The sequence below is a fragment of the Rhineura floridana genome, chromosome 13 (assembly GCF_030035675.1).
Source record: "Rhineura floridana isolate rRhiFlo1 chromosome 13, rRhiFlo1.hap2, whole genome shotgun sequence".
NCBI lineage: Eukaryota > Metazoa > Chordata > Lepidosauria > Squamata > Rhineuridae > Rhineura > Rhineura floridana.
This window is the reverse complement of record NC_084492.1, coordinates 3,234,114-3,250,793: the sequence shown is the minus strand read 5'-3', so window position 1 is coordinate 3,250,793 and position 16,680 is coordinate 3,234,114. Positions and strand designations below refer to the sequence as shown.

At 47.0% G+C, this 16,680-nt stretch overlaps 1 protein-coding gene across 2 annotated transcripts in view; it reads left to right on the top strand.

Annotated features, from left to right (window-relative positions):
- The first annotated feature begins 6,663 nt into the window (after window positions 1–6,663).
- MMP15 (matrix metallopeptidase 15) overlaps window positions 6,664–16,680 on the top strand; it is a 35,534-nt gene continuing 25,517 nt past the window's right edge. The window contains exons 1-2 of one of the 2 annotated variants that reach the window (XM_061593586.1): window positions 6,664–7,361; window positions 12,853–13,001. In XM_061593586.1, the coding sequence (XP_061449570.1) occupies window positions 7,260–7,361; window positions 12,853–13,001 (251 nt within the window). In that variant the 5' untranslated portion in view covers window positions 6,664–7,259. Of the gene's footprint in view, window positions 8,362–12,852; window positions 13,002–16,680 lie in introns of both variants that reach the window. The other variant, XM_061593587.1, reaches the window with a different exon arrangement.

Here is a 16,680-nt window from a genome sequence, read left to right as displayed (position 1 = left end):
TTGAATTTTGTTTGTCTCCAGGGTATTGGCTATCCCTCCCAATTTTGTATCATCTGCAAATTTGACAAGCATTCCCTGCACCTCCTCATTCAAGTCATGAATAGAAATATTGAACAGCACTGGCCCCAGGACTGAGCTCTGTGGTACCCTGCTTGTTACCTCTTCACACTTTGAGAAGGAACCACTGATAAGCACTCTGAATACGATTCTGGAGCCAACTGTGGATCCACCTGAAAGTTGTTCCATCCAGCCCACATTTAGCTGGCATGCTAATCAGAATATCATGCTGCAGTTTGTCAAAAGCTTTGCTGAAGTCAAAATATATTATGTCTACAGCATTCCCACAATCTACCACGGAGGTTACTGGATCAAAAAATGAGATAAGATTAGTCTGGCAGGATTTGTTCTTGACAAATCCATATTGGCTTCTAGTAATCACTGCAGTGTTTTCAAGGTGCTTACAGACTGACTGCTTTATAATCTGCTCTAGAATTTTCCCAGGGATTGATGTTGGGCTGACTGGTCTATAGTACCCAGTTTCCTCCTGTTTGCTGTTTTTGAAGATAGGGCAGTATTAGCCCTCCTCCAATCATCTGGCACTTACCCAGCCTCCACTATTTTGCAAAGATAATAGACAGAGTTCTTCAGTGTCACCAGGCAGGGCTGGGAGAGACCCCATCTGAAATCCTGAAGAGCCATTGCCAGTCAGCCTCAGCCAACACAGCTGATGGGAGTTGTAGTCCAAAATACCCAGAGGACACCAGCCTGGGGATGGCTGTACTACCACGTACAACATATCATAGAATAGTGAAACCGAAATTTCTTCCTGATCTAGATGGACCAAAAAATAGTATTATTCAGGTCTGTAGCCAGCCTTCCTTGTTGGGTGGGCCGTTTGAGGGGCACAAGCACATAGTGCTAGCCAATCCTCTCCCTCCCCCCCCCCCCGGTGGAGAGGACATGAGGGCAAGGCCAGGGTAAGGGAAAGGCCTTCCTTTGGTCTTCCCGCTCACTCCATCAAGAGGAGTTTAATCAGTTGAATTGTCTCAGCGTTTATTTATTTGATTTATATCCTCCCTTCCTCCCAGCAGGAACCCAGGGCAGCAAACAAAAGCACCGAAAACACTTCAAAACATCATAAAAACAGACTTTAAAATACATTAAAACAAACATCTTTAAAAACATTTTTTAAAAAGTTTTCAAAACATCTTTTTTTAAAAAAAAGTTAGAAACATTTCTTGTTAAAAAAAATAAGGATTAAAAACATATTAAAAAGCCAACACAGATGCAGACTGGGATAGGTCTCAACTTAAAACGCTTGTTGAAAGATGAAGATCTTCAATAGGCACCAAAAAGATAAGAAAGATGGTGTCTGTGTAATATTTAAGGGGAGGGAATTCCACAGGGTAGGTGCCACCACACTAAAGGTCCGTTGCCTATGTTGTGCAGAACGGACCTCCTGATAAGATGGTATCTGCAGGAGGCCCTCACCTGCAGAGCTTAGTGATCGACTGGGTATATAAGGGATAAGACGGTCTTTTAGGTATCCTGGTCCCGAGCTGTATAGGGCTTTGTACACCAAAATTAGAACTTTGAACTTGGCCCGGTAGCAAATGGGCAGTCAATGCAATTCTTTCAGCAGCGGGGTGACGTTGGCAATACCTTGCTCCAGTGAGCAGTCTCACCGCTGCATTTTGCACCAGCTGCAGCTTCCGGACCAATCTCAAGGGCAGCCCCACATACAGCACATTACAGTAATCCAGCCAGGAGTGCGTGGACAGCAGTGGTCAGGCTATCCTGGTCCAGAAATGGCCGCAGCTGTCTTACCAGCCAAAGCTGGTGAAAGGCACTCCTAGCCACTGAGGTCACCTGAGCCTCTAGTGACAAAGATGGATCCAGGACCCCCCCCCCGACTCTGGACCTGCTCTTTCAGAGAGAGTATGACCCCATCCAAAGCAGGCAACTGAGCAGTTCCCAAGAAGTTGCAGCAGTCATTGCACTGGACACCTCATTGGGGACTACAGTAGATGTGGATGGGGCATCAAGACTGCTACGGAGGCGAGCAACTTTACCCTCAAAGTGGGCCTACGAAGGGTCTAAAACTCCATTTCCTGGAGTTAATGTCAACAGACTCCTGACAATACAGAAAAGCTCCACTGGACGGCTACTTGAGGATGTGATGGAGGCAGAGAAGTGGGCCTTCTTCACTGCCCTCACCGTCACACAGTAGGCACGGTAATGATGTTTTACTCGTACCTGATCAGCCTCCCAGCATTCTTTAGCCACTTGCGCTCTAGCCATCATCCAGTTTGTTTCATTGCCCTAAGCTCTCTGGTGTACCAAGGTGCAAACCGGGCTCCACAGTGCTGGAGAGGGTGCTTGGGTGCAACCATGTCAAGAGCCTGATGCACCTCTCTGTTCCACAGCGTTACAAGGGCTTCAACAGGGTCACCTGCTCTGTCTACTGGGAACTCCCCCAGGGCATGCAGGAATCCAGTGGATTCCATTAGTTTCTGGGGATGGACCATTTTAATATGTCCACCACCTCTGCAGGGAAGGATTGGAGCCGTAAGTCTAAACTTCACCAGGAAGTGGTCTGACCATGACAATAGGATGGCATCCATCCTCCCTATCTCCAGAACACCCCTTCCTCCATCTGGAGCAAAAACTAAGTCAAGGGTATGCCTTGCCCTATGTGTTGGGCCAGTGACAACTTGAGACAGCCCCACGGTCATCATGGAGGCCATGAAATCCCGAGCCAGAATGCTAGAGGCAGCCTTAGCATGGACATTGAAATCACCCAGAACTATCGTTCTGGGCTCCTGCAATACCACAGCCAAGACGGCCTCTGCTGCCAAGCAGCAGGGTGGACGGTACACCAGCAGCAGCCCTAGTTTACTGCCTCCTCTGCCCGACACCAGGTGCAGGCTCTCACAGTCAGCTCCAAGACAGAGTGGTTTCCTGGTGACAGAGATGGAAGTTCTGTAGACCACAGCAACTCCTCCCCACCATCCCTGCAGCCTGTGCTGGTGTTGCACTGAGTATCCAGGTGGGCAAAGCTGGGTCAGATCAACTCCTCCCAGCTCACCCACCCAGGTCTCAGTAATGCGCACCAAATTGGCACCTTCATCCACAATCAAATCATGGATGAGTGTGGTTTTATTGTGTACTGATCTGGCATTAACAACACACAGGCCAGTGGGCACAGCAGATGAGCAACGAGGAACCCATCCATGAGAGGAGTGGCAGTGAGGAACAAAGTGTAGATAGCCTTGCCCTTGTCTTCTACTGTAATTCACCACCTTCCCATGGCTATACTTCCCTCTACCCGTGATCACCGAAACTGGGGTGGCATCACCCATGCCCCTCCTTACTAAGACTGCTCTTAAACACCTGATATGGACCCAACAAGAGCCCGCCAACAAAACCTACCTGAGCCAACTATCCTAGTAGGCCTCTGCAAAAATTGGGAACAGTCAGACCTACTCAATATTTTTAACACAGGGCCCATCTACTCCCCCCCCCCGGTCTCACACCCAGGGCGGGCCAGCCTTCTGCCAGTTACAGACTCTCACTCTGTAGGCATCTGGTGATTTTCTCCTATTGTTCAGTGCAGTACACAGGCTCCCACCCTGCACAGGAACTAAACATGAGCCATACACCCTCCCCACTACCAATCTGCTCCAGATTGGTTAGAGAAAAAAAGAAATAGAAGAGGGCAGTGCCCTTACCCTCGGGACTCCTTACGGGGTGGCGATTCCACTGGCAGCAGACCTGCTGCCCAAGGGCAGCTGGGCTTTTATGCCTCCTGACCCAGCCAGGAGCTGATGCAAGAGACTGCAAGATTAACTGCAGCCTCTCTCTGGAGCCAGGGCCAGGCAGGGGGTCCCAGTCCTTGCAGCACTTACCAAGGACCACAGCTGTCTCAAGAGACAGCAACCCAGAGGGGCGAGCAGCAAGCAACCAGATGCTCAGGTACTGACTCCCAGGACAGGTCTTCTTCAGTCCCCCCAGTGCTGCAGCTATTTTTTTGAGAGATCTCCAGGAATACCAGACTCAAAACTTGACTTACAGCTACAGTTCCCTTTCACTGGTGGTCTGTCCCTGTGTTCTGATTCTTCATGAACTGAACTACTTTGGTAAGGATAGTGTCTCCTGAGCTTTGATGTTACATTAGGCATCTCAGTTTTAGATTCCACCTGAAAAACAAACTTGTCCATAATACAAGTTTAGGGAAGGACAAAGAGAGAAAAAATACCTTGAGAGTCTCTCCTTCTACTTGTTCCTGACCTTTAGATTTTTCTTCCTGTTGGGCAATCAATGAAAACCTTTTCACTGTCTGCTATATAAGCAATTGGAAATTAATTGTGGAAAGCAATTGGAATATTTTTTTTACCAGTTGGTGGGTTGATTTTTCTGTCCAGAAACTCTGAAAAGGTCTCATGCTGCACATATTTGGAAAATCTAAGTTAGGCTTAAGTGGTCAGCCAGCTAACTGTAGCATACACAGCAATATTTCTATTCCTCCAGGGCTGTTTTCATCCTTTGCCATCAAGCACTCAAGAAAAAGAAGACAAAGTTGTGAGTATAGTGAGTGCTTTAAGAGTAAAGGGTAACTTAGGGTAGATTTTTTTCAGATCACTTTATGTTTTCTCTTTATTTCATTCTTTAGCAATAAGTACCTAATCCTGTTCTTTGGATTATAATAACTTCAGAATAAACAAACACTTCTTAATGAAGGCAAATAAAGATGCTTCTTTATTGCTGGCTGGGTAGAGAACTCAACTGAAACTGAAAAGCAGAACAAAGCAAAATCCATGGGATGGAGACTAACTCTAGCCCATAATCCAAAATTCTTTAAATGGAGGTTGTCATTGTCTGTCATGTCAAAAATTAAGAAGTGGATTTCCTGAAAAAAATCTGGTGGCCAGGGAGGGCAGAATCACAGGTCTAGGAAGCCGATACCCCCATTTACCCTCCATTTCCTCCCCCCCCCCAGCTACAGGGCTGTCTGACTCAGTATAAGGCGCTTCCTATGTTCCTATGACTTCAAAGGAATATTAAAGCTTTGGACAGTGATTGAGAAAGCTGCCTTGGTTTATGAATTGCCTATTACATGTGTGTCAAGGTGATTTACAAACTTATTATAAAAAGTGTACAAAAACAACTAAAGAGAGCTTTAAGAATACAAAATGAACTTCTAAGACAGGTATCTTTTCCTCCAGCTGGAAAAGCTTGTCGAAACAAAAACGTCTTCAGTTGTTTCCAGAAAGTGCAGATAGCGGGTGCCTGTCATATCTCGAGAGGAATGCATGGAACTGGGACAGCCACACTGAAAGCCCTGATGTAAGTTCCCATGGGAGGGGCTTCTGCTATTGCAGGGACTTGAAGGAGAAGCTCTCTGGCAGAACAGAGTAACAGTTTATTGGAGAGATGGTCTCTTGTGGACCCAACCAGCTCAATATTCTCGACGGTCTACTGACTGGCAGTGGCCTTCATGTCTCCTCTTTGAGAGAAATGAGGTGCTGGTCTCAGGGCACTTCCGGCCTGATATGTTGAGGATGCTATACGTTCTGGCAGAAAACATGATAAACCCAAACTGAAAAACAAGAATGCTGATTTCTCGCCTAACCAGTAGAAATAGTTTGTCTTTACCTGTGCAGTGACAGTTGCTGCTGAACACTGTTTACTCCAGAAGGGGCAAAGTCTAGACCAGTTTAACATCATAAAGTAAGCAAAAGGGCAGGAGTTAAGATATGAATGCAATCTGCATTTGGAAGTTCTTGCTAAGCAAGTTCATGTGTCCGCTGTAGCCTTCTCTGCTCAACAGTACTTTGGAACAGCCTGTGCCAGCCTGGTGCCTCCAGATGCTTTGGGCTGCTGATGGGAACTGTAGTCGAAAACATCTGGAGGGCACCAGGTTCACCAAGCTATTCCATTTTATATTGGACACATTGTCCCAGCTGCTCTTTGTAACTGCATTTGCCCCTTCTCAGGTTGAATGAAAATCCATTTCCTTCCGTGAAATGTATTTCCCAAGTGGTGCATATTTAAGATCTCGGCCTAATAGCAGGAGGTGCTAACTTTGGCACATAGTCACAACTGATAGGTTGCCCTGGTGGGGGCAGGGAGGGGTACAGAAGTCCCAAGACCAGGCAGGGAGCTGTGTGTTGAGTTTGGCTGCTTGGCGCAGCTGCCCTAGTCTTTGGCGTGATCTACATTCACGCTGAACTGGTGCAATCTCAACCTGTGTGTCTTCCTGAGTAAAACCTGAAAGCTAACATGGCACTAATCCCAGGCCCACTTGGAAGCCAGCCATTTTGAACTCAGGAGGGCTGCCCTATAAGTCAACAGGGTCAGGACTGGGTTGTGGGGTCCTTGCCAGGGACTTGCTCCTGTGGCTTACTTCTTCTGCCCACCTCGATCGTGCCCTTGGAGGGGAAATTTAAATATAAATAAATAACTTCACAGTGTGGTAAGCCTGCATGCGTGAATAGTGACAACTGTACTGACAATCAGACAATTTACTAGTCTAGGATGTTGAGCGTGTTCAGTTTAAAAAGAGGAAATATCTAGTCTCATGGCTGTGCGGGGTGATGGGAAGCGAAGGGGAGAGTCTCGGGCTAGGCAGCTTGCGAGAGCGAGCTCTACCAACAGAAGCGTGCGTGTCGCGGTGAGGTCTTGCTTCAACTCTGCCGCCGCTTCCGAGGCTCCCCGCTTTTGGGGTCTGAAATCCCACGTAAACTCACACTGGGCCCCCAAATCCCCCACGATGAAAACATTACAGGCGCCGGAGGAGGCAAGACCGTAAAGCCGGAGCCACCTTCAAGTTGCCAGGTCCAGGTTTGCGCCCGGTGGAGAGCGCGGGGCGGCGCGCAGGCGGGCCCTTCCGGCCTGGCCCCTGAGCTTACGAGACGGTCAGCCAGCCGGTTGGCCATTAGGCGGCAGCTGGCGCCGCGGCCAGAAGCTCAGCCCGGCGGAGCTGCCCGGCAAAGGGAACGACGGGGCGAGCGGGCGGTGCTTGGAGTATTCCGTTGAGCCAGCTGGGCGAGGGAGCGAGCAGACCCGGGCGCCACACGGAGGCAGGGGCGCCAACCGGCCACACAAAGGCGGCGGCGATGGCTAGGGCTAGGGGGTGCGCGCAGCAGAGGCGGACGAGCGACCAATAGTCGAGGCAGCCCGGCTGGGCCGGGGGCGCGGCGAGGACGACCAGCGGGTGTGTGCTGTGGACGCAGCGAGGAGCCAGCACGGTGCCCGGCATGGAAGGCGGAGGCTGCCTGCAGCCGTCGCTGCTGCTTCTTCTGGGGCTGCTGCTGCTGCGGGTCTCGGCGGGGCCAGTCCCGAGCGAAGTCGACGCTGAGGTAGGGCCCCGCTTCGCTGCTGCCCTTTGGGCGGTCGGGCGCGTCGGCAGGTAGGCCGGCCGCCCTGGCTCTCCCTGCGCCTGCAACTCTGTCCTCCCCGCCGGCGGAACAAAAGAGCGGCGCCGGCAGCAGCTCAAGGGCAAGGAGGAGATGGCCGGGGACAGGCCGGTCTGGGCCAGCGGGAGGCCCAAGGGAGGCAGCCCTTCCCAGCCGGCCGCCTGCGCTCTGTTCCGCGCTCCAGTCTGGCGGGGCTGGGAGTGCGGCCCAAAGAGCGGTGCCGGCCGCGCCCCGGGGCGGAGGTGACCGGCGGGGCCAGGCCAAGGCCAGAGGCTCTGCGCCCCAGCGGGCGGAGGCCAAAGCAACGGCCGAGGACGACTCCGGGACGTGGCCCACGTGGTGCGCCGCAGCCGGCCTGGGGGCTCGCTGGCCGCAGGGTACTCCGGGGGGGGGCTCCTTCCCTGCCGCGTCTGGAGCTGCGAAGTCACAAGAGCGAGCCGGGACGGGCTTCCCAGGCTTGGCTCGAAGCGGGCAGCTGGTGGGGAAAGTGGCGGCTGAAGCTGCTTCAGGCGCTTTGGGCGGCGCGAGAGGTGCGCCCAGTCATGCCAAAGTGCACCGGCGCGGTTGAGGCTGGCGCCCCCTCTAGTCTGCCCTTGCCGCCCTGGACTTGCCTGGTAGGCGCCGCCTCTTTCCCTGGGCCGCCTAGAGGGAGCGCAGAGTGAAAGTGAGCGGAGGCTGCATCGCCTTTCGTCGAGCGCGATCACTGGGGCTGGCTTGGCTCGACTGGTGCCCTCCGGATGCTTTGGACTACAACTGGTCCCGTCAGCCCGGCCGGATGGCAGGACCAATGGCAAGAGACGATGGTAGTTGTAAGTCTGGAGGGCGCCGGATGGGCGAAGGCTACAGGGAGCTCCAGAGGAAGCTGGTTCGCTCCTGCTCGGCTCGGCCCCTCGCAAAAAAGCCAAAGGGCTTTTGATCCAAAGATCACAAACTCCTTTTGCAGGTTAGTCAGCTGTTGCCCCCCTTGGCCTGTGTCGCAGCCCTCGACAGCCCCGCTTTCTGGGCTGGTGCTGTAAGGCCATGCGGTGTCTGCAGCGGGCAGCAACCAGCACAGTCAGGATGGTGCAGGAAACCTCAGGACACCTTCCTGGGTAAAATAACTAGAAGTGGAAAGAGCTTTGGGCTGCAATTTGAGCACAATTGGTAGCAGGTGCCATTGAAACAACAGTCTGGGCCTTCTGCCTAGGAGGAAACGTGTCTTGGCAGGTGGAGCTTTGGGGCACAGGGTGGCTAAACTGTGATGGTCTCAGTCTGCAACAGCAACATGCTCCTGCCGACCTCTTGCATGACGAGCTGCTGTGGTGGGCCTGTGTTTGCAATTGTAAGAAATATATGGTGACCTACCGAAGCATTTTCAACAGACTTCTTTTGCTAAGGTTACAGCTTGCTTATCAGTGCCAAATTGAATAAACATGTGATTTTAAAAAATAAAATAAAATGGATTTTATTTGCTTCTATGTGGAGTTCTATACCAGTGCGTGGCCCACGGGTGAATCAATGTTGCAGGAGGTGTTAGATGTGTGAGATAACAACTGGCCTGCCTCACTATGGAGCATGTAAGCTCCTTTACTGCAAGGCAAAACATAAATGCCATCAGAGCTTTGAATCTGAACAAATAATGCTAGCAGCAAATGTTCACTCAAAATGACACATTTATCATCAGTTGATACCTGTAGATATGGGAAACTTAGTTTAAAAGAATGTTGGGGATAGGATCTAGGCACTGAGGCAGACAATGCAACTTAGGCAAAACTGTGGACTAGCAAGCCTGTGAGCTCAGTGTTGGCACAAGTAATGGAAATGATGCTTACAGCTAATTGTCTTACATCTTCCAGTCATCTCATACTTCCCCTCCTATGGTAGAATTGCCCTCAAGTGGCAATTTTCTGGGGTCAGGTTTTTGAAGAAATCTAGTGGATTACCCACCAAGACATCGTACCCACCCTGTGCTCTGACCAAAGAGAGGGAGACCTCAAGGTGCCAAACCAGTAACAGCAGAGAGTTGGGAATGAGACATTTTTATTGCAGCCCAACGTGTTTCGGGAGTTGACACAACCATTTGTCGAGGGCAATTTGCAAAAATATATATACAAACACCATTAAAATCAACTACATTCTAAAATATGAAAAAATTGCATACATATATCTGCTCAAAGTAAACAAAACAAAACTTTGCAAACACTAAAATTAATAAGGAAAGGGCAACCAAAATGAAACATAATGAAAACCCACCCTGGCAATTTGGAACATATGGAATGGTCAAAATCTAGACTGTAAAAACAAATAATTAATTGGATACTTGCTAATGCAAGCTGGATCGACCATCACATGCTTCTGGAAGTATGTGGATAAAGTAACAGTGGAAATTTGATATGACAAACTCTGGTTTCTAGACATGTCAGAAGAACCAATGCAAAAAGTTCATTTGCACAGAAAACTATCAAGACACCTTTTATCAGGTCTGGTTTGACTTTATTAAATATTTAAATGAGGGAGCAAGTCCCAAACACACCAGCAAGATATGCAGATTTATGGAACTTTTAACAGCTAAAAGGTTTGACGTTGAAGATCAGTGACTAGTATCTTTGGAACTCCATGGTGCTCTCTGAAGAAAGACAGAATAATTAAACACTGCTTGTTTTGTTTTATATTTTATTTTTACTAATCTTTGTTGTAATTCTGGGAATTCATTTTGTGTGTGTTTATGATTTATAGCCTTGTATTTTACAAATAACAATTACTTTTTTAAAATGCTGTATTCACAAACTTATCATGCTTCAAAAACCTGTTTGAAGAACCTCATAATAAAAAGCGGACCATTATTGTTTGATTTAGTTTTCTTTATATGGTTTCTTTGTATGTTAAAGAACTTATTCTATGTTGTTAACAATAAAGTCTTTTTTTAAAAAACCCTGTTTGACTAGGGATGCCGGGGGAGTAAGTCAATACATGTGTGTCCTCCATATGAAACAATTGGCTGAAAATCTGTTGTCTGTCTCCAGCTTACGAGGTTAGAGGTGATCCAGTGGACATAGTGTACTTAGACTTTCAAAAAGCGTTTGACAAGGTACCTCACCAAAGGCTTCTGAGGAAGCTTAGCAGTCATGGAATAAGAGGAGAGGTCCTCTTGTGGATAAGGAATTGGTTAAGAAGCAGAAAGCAGAGAGTAGGAATAAACGGACAGTTCTCCCAGTGGAGGGCTGTAGAAAGTGGAGTCCCTCAAGGATCGGTATTGGGACCTGTACTTTTCAACTTGTTCATTAATGACCTAGAATTAGGAGTGAGCAGTGAAGTGGCCAAGTTTGCTGACGACACTAAATTGTTCAGGGTTGTTAAAACAAAAAGGGATTGCAAAGAGCTCCAAAAAGACCTCTCCGAATGGAGTGAATGGGCGGGAAAATGGCAAATACAATTCAATATAAAGAAGTGTAAAATTATGCATATTGGAGCAAAAAATCTTAATTTCACATATACGCTCATGGGGTCTGAACTGGCGGTGACCGACCAGGAGAGAGACCTCGGGGTTGTAGTGGACAGCATGATGAAAATGTCGACCCAGTGTGCGGCAGCTGTGAAAAAGGCAAATGCCATGCTAGCGATCATTAGGAAAGGTATTGAAAATAAAACAGCCGATATCATAATGCCGTTGTATAAATCTATGGTGCGGCTGCATTTGGAATACTGTGTACAGTTCTGGTCGCCTCATCTCAAAAAGGATATTATAGAGTTGGAAAAAGTTCAGAAGAGGGCAACCAGAATGATCAAGGGGATGGAGCGACTCCCTTACGAGGAAAGGTTGCAGCATTTGGGGCTTTTTAGTTTAGAGAAAAGGCGGGTCAGAGGAGACATGATAGAAGTGTATAAAATTATGCATGGCATTGAGAAAGTGGATAGAGAAAAGTTCTTCTCCCTCTCTCATAATACTAGAACTCGTGGACATTCAAAGAAGCTGAATGTTGGAAGATTCAGGACAGACAAAAGGAAGTACTTCTTTACTCAGCGCATAGTTAAACTATGGAATTTGCTCCCACAAGATGCAGTAATGGCCACCAGCTTGGATGGCTTTAAAAGAAGATTAGACAAATTCATGGAGGACAGGGCTATCAATGGCTACTAGCCGTGATGGCTGTGCTCTGCCACCCTAGTCAGAGGCAGCATGCTTCTGAAAACCAGTTGCCGGAAGCCTCAGGAGGGGAGAGTGTTCTTGCACTCGGGTCCTGCTTGCGGGCTTCCCCCAGGCACCTGGTTGGCCACTGTGAGAACAGGATGCTGGACTAGATGGGCCACTGGCCTGATCCAGCAGGCTCTTCTTATGTTCTTATGTTCTTATGATTCTGACTCCTCCCACCAAGTATGCAAGTCCACAGGGCAGGGAGCCTGCTGATTCAGTAGACAATTGCCCCTTTCTTAGAGTTGGCTGAGAAGCAGGCCCACTTGCAAGATTTGTTGCCAGCTGGAATGTCCCCAGATGGAAGAAGGGTGCCTCCAGTTGAACTGATGTCATGAAACTGTGGTTGCCAGCCTGAGCAATCTACTTGTGTAGTCAGGTTTCTCCCCATTTCTAGTCTTAAAATGGGGGCTGCCACCTAATAGAGTTACACATTTATTCACAGAGAGAGAGAGTAGTTGTCAGGGTTCAAGTAGATCCAGGGTGATGTGGTTGCATAGCAGGACTTATTGCCAGAGGACCTTTCTTCCCTTGCACCATATGAAAGAGCTGCTTTTACCCGGAGGCACAAAGAATGTAAGTACTCTTGAGGGTACTTGGAGCTGTTTGCATGCTTGGTATGCTGTGTGCAGCTCTGGTGGCCGACTCCCTCGCTTCCCCTTCCCTATCTGACCCCTTCTCTTCCAGTGTATTTATTTATTTTTATTCAGTTTTTTCTTTCCTCTCTTTTTCAAAACCTGTGTCTGCTTTTCTTAATGGTATTATGACTTGATAGGTTTTGCTGCTCTGTTCCCTCCTCCTTTTATTGTTCATGCTTGTTACTTGTATTGTTGCAGAAAAAATTGGAAAATGTATAACCTATGCATTAAAAAAAATAGAGGGCTTAAACTGGGGAGACCTCGATTTAACCCTTGCTCAGCCAGACAGCTTGTTGGGTGACCTTGAGCCAATCATGATCTCTCAGCCCTACCTTACAGGGTTGCTAGGAGGATGGAAGAGAGGAAAATATCTATGCAGCCCTAAGCTCTTTGGAGGAAAGGTGGGATAAAAATATTTGGTATGTGTTTTTTAAGAGGGAACATCTATCCTAAAAGACATTAAGGGGTACTTTAAAGGCTATGTTACTTGTTGAATGCTTGACATTATTCCACATAGAATAAAGACTTAAATGATAAATAAATAAATGATTACAGCTGAGCTTGCAGGCAGTGGTGCTTACTATTCAGTTTTGCTTTTTGCATTATGATTCATATGCTTCCCTTGTAGGCCTGGTTGCAGTTCTATGGTTACCTCCCGCAGTCCAATCACCAGATGTCCACTCTGCGCTCAGCTCAGATCCTCTCCTCTGCCTTGTCTGAGATGCAGAGTTTTTACGGCATCCCTGTGACAGGCATCCTGGATGAAGAGACCAAAGTGTAAGTTTTTCCTTGTTCAAAAGTTCTTCCTCCTGTCATTCAGAGACAGTTGGGCAGGGGTGTGTGTGTGGAGTAGCATTTTCCCTTGTTGGAGGCACGGCAAGAGAAGCCTCAGGAGGATAAGGTGGATGTTGTGATGGACTCTCCTTATGACAGGCCAGTCCTCCCTTTCCTATTCTCCATCCCTTTGCCCCAATCTTGCTCCAGAAGGAAAGAAAGCTGCCTTAAACTATTCTAGTCTAACATTGTCTACACTAACTGGCAGAGGCTCTCCAGGGTTTCAAGCGGGGAACATTCCCAGCTCTGCCTAGAGATGTCAGGGATTGAACCTGGGACCTTCTGCATGCAAAGCACATGTCCTACCACTGTCCTTTCTTCTTAGAATGGGTTTAAGGGCTCTGATTTTGCACAGCTATCTTCTTGCTAACCTTTGGCTGCTGTCCCTGAAATTCACAGAAATGTAAAGTCTCAAGCAGCCTGAAGTGCAGGCAACTGTGGGCACAAGTTTCCACATGTGGTGGGAATGCCCAATAATTCTGGGACCTGTTACTCATGAAACACGGGGAGGTTTTGAAGTGTACAGTCATTGAGGACCCTAGACTTGTACTGTTAACAGTGGCCATCCAATATACTTGTATAGAAATCCACTCTTCTGCTTGTACCTGGAGACTGACAAATTCTTGAGGCTTCCATCTTCGCCCAGTCATAAGGACTGGATGGCAAAAGTGTGGAAGGTAATACTTTGTCTTAAGCTTATATGTCCGGTTAGGGAGGACAGGACTTGGAACAAAGTTTAGCAGTCTTTTTATGATATGTGATTGCCTTTCCCCTCCCATGTGGAGTCGTCTGCATAAAATAAAATAAAATAAAATAAAGCCATATAATAGGTACCCATTGATGGGTCAAGTTATATAACTAGGTTTGTAAGTGGAGATGGGTGGGGCAGGCAGTAGGTGTTGACTGGGGGAAAGAATCGTATTCTATCTTGATCAGAATATATAGGAGGAGCAAGGCAGATTGCTGGTCCATTTAGCTCAGTATTTTCTGTGCCGACTGCCCATGGCTGTCCAGGGTGTCAGGCAGGAGACATTCCCAGTTCTACCTGGAGTCGGTACCGGGGATTGAGCCTAGGATGTTTTGCATGCCAAGCAGATGCTCTGCCGTTGAGCCAGAGCTGCTGATTGTTTGGAGAGAGTTCTTCACTGACATCACCTTTGATTTCTTGCAATTACTTACCTACATGTGGTCCCAGCTATCTCAGCTGGTTTTCGGGGTAGAATTCTCTGGGAGTGTTTGGGTGTTTTTCTCTGGCAAAATTGTATGGGTGGTATGAAGTGCTCATCCTACTTAGAATAAACCCGTTGAAGTTAATGGATATGATTAACTTAAGTTCATTAATTTCAATTTCAATTCTGAGTAGGACTTAGTTGAATATAATACTCTATGTAATGACATGTATATTTAACAAAACTCAATGAATGTTTTTGCATTTTTTAAAAACTGAAGTCAGAACGAGGTGGTTTTGTGTGATCTGCACTAGCTGCCAGTTTGTTTCCAAGCCCAATTCAAGTTGCTGGCATTAACTTTAAAAGCCATAGATGCCTGGGCAACTGAAGGGGGCATCTTCTTCTGTAAGTTCCTCCTTACATGCTCCATTCATCAGCTGAGGCCCTGCACCAGATCCCTTCACCCCAGACAGCAGGCTGGGCTTGGGTTTTTTTCAAGATCAAAATGTGGTGTTGAAAAAGGCCTTTGGCCTTTTTCTTCTGTTGGATTATCTCTGAAGATTTAATTGTTGATGGCTGTTTTGGAATCTGTTACTGTAGTTTGTTTTTGATGTTAACATTTTGATCTTGATGGATCAAAATAAAATATCATTGAGGGTAGGAACCACTGCGAAAAGTTTCACTAAATATTTTTGTCTGGATGTTTCATACAATTTACATATAACATATATGGTGTCCTTGTGAGGATCCTGCCTCAGACCACCACCTGTCAGGTCCCTCCAGTCAGGATCCTAGGTTTTTATTTGTTCTCTCACCGGCTCTAGCACAGATCTCGCAAGATCCCACTGCTAGGCGGCACCACCAGGCACTCCCTGTTTCACAATATGGCCTTGGGACTTTGCCTTAGTCCCCTTCTGGCTTATTGTTACTTTGTGTCTGGGTGCACTTGCAGGCCACAACCCCCCTGTATCTTTGTGCCTATAAAGCATACAGCCCTGGGTTGCCCTGGATACTTGATAATACAGGATCTCTTCACGCTGCCACCATTCGATACTGTTTCTGCACCTTGGTAATTACCCTGCCCTCCCTTCTGGTCTGTGTAAACCCCAGCCAAGGATCAGGCTTTTGGTAAACCAATAAAATATTTATTTATAAACACCAAGAAATAAAAAGATTACTTATGGGATATTTAACAAGTGTATGGTTTCATATAGTGTCACTCTTTATGTTTCCAGCCATATATCTGCCTTAATATCAGCCAAATATAATCCAACCCACAACCAACTCCAATCCACACTCCACAACCAACCGACCACCTCTCAACTGTCATCCTCTCACTTATACCTTCAGCCACTCAAACGCTCAGCCAATCATCATACAGCATTCTTCAGCATTCTAGCCCATGTACTTCCCCCTCTCACTCAATCCACTTACCATGTATACTTTAATAAACCTGCACTTACCATATTTACAGTTATCAAAATACAGGGGCATCACAGTCCTCTACCCATGGGCTGCCGCAGATATAGAGATGCTGGTCTCTTGGGATTTTCTTAAATCTCCCTTCCAAGAAATTAGATGTCATTTGTGTGAAAACGCATAGCTGTAAATGCTTTGCAAAGAAAGGGTAGGTTTAGTTCAGACAAATATTTCTCTTCCCCATGGAACAATTTTAAAATGGGGAAAGAATTGGAAAATTTTGATAACTGGATAGCGTTCATATCCTATTCTGCAAACCGATCTTGGAGCCTGGCTTTAATGCTGCGTTGGCTAGATTGGATATCGGCAGCAAGAAGGATTTCTGGGTCGAGTACGTATTTTCTCAGGATTAATTTACTAGAAGCAATCCAGGTATTCTGAGAAGGTGAACATGACTGCTCTTTTTATACTGTTTGATCAGTTCATTTGCTGAATATTTCAGTTTTAAGAAATAAAAGAAAATGGCCCTTAAAATAAGGTACAAGACCGACGGCCTGCAGAAAGGCCGTGCGTTTCCTCACAGGAAACCCCCCAAAATATGAATAATTTTATTCTGTATTGACTCCAACAGGCTTGGCTCCAGAGAACCCCAGATTTCTGCCTCATATATTATCTGAGACAGCAAAAACTCTTAGATCTGTCATCACAAGATTCCCACCCTTCAGTCTGGCAAATTTTAATATTGACTGCATTGAACTGGGCTTTTAGTTTAATAGCTTGCCAGTGACTGTTCCATGAGCCATTTCAAGCAAATCAAATCCCCAAATAGTTAATTCTATAGTGACCGTCTAATAGCCATTTGTGTTTAGCCACACTGTTGCCAAATACCATAACTTTGATCTCAGCATAATTCACGCATAAGGGTTCCTTATTGCATACTTCTCTGAACAATTTCAGCAGTCTCCTTATACCGATTTGAGTCTGGGATAACAAACCATATCACCTGCATATAGCAGTGTATTTAATCTGCATAA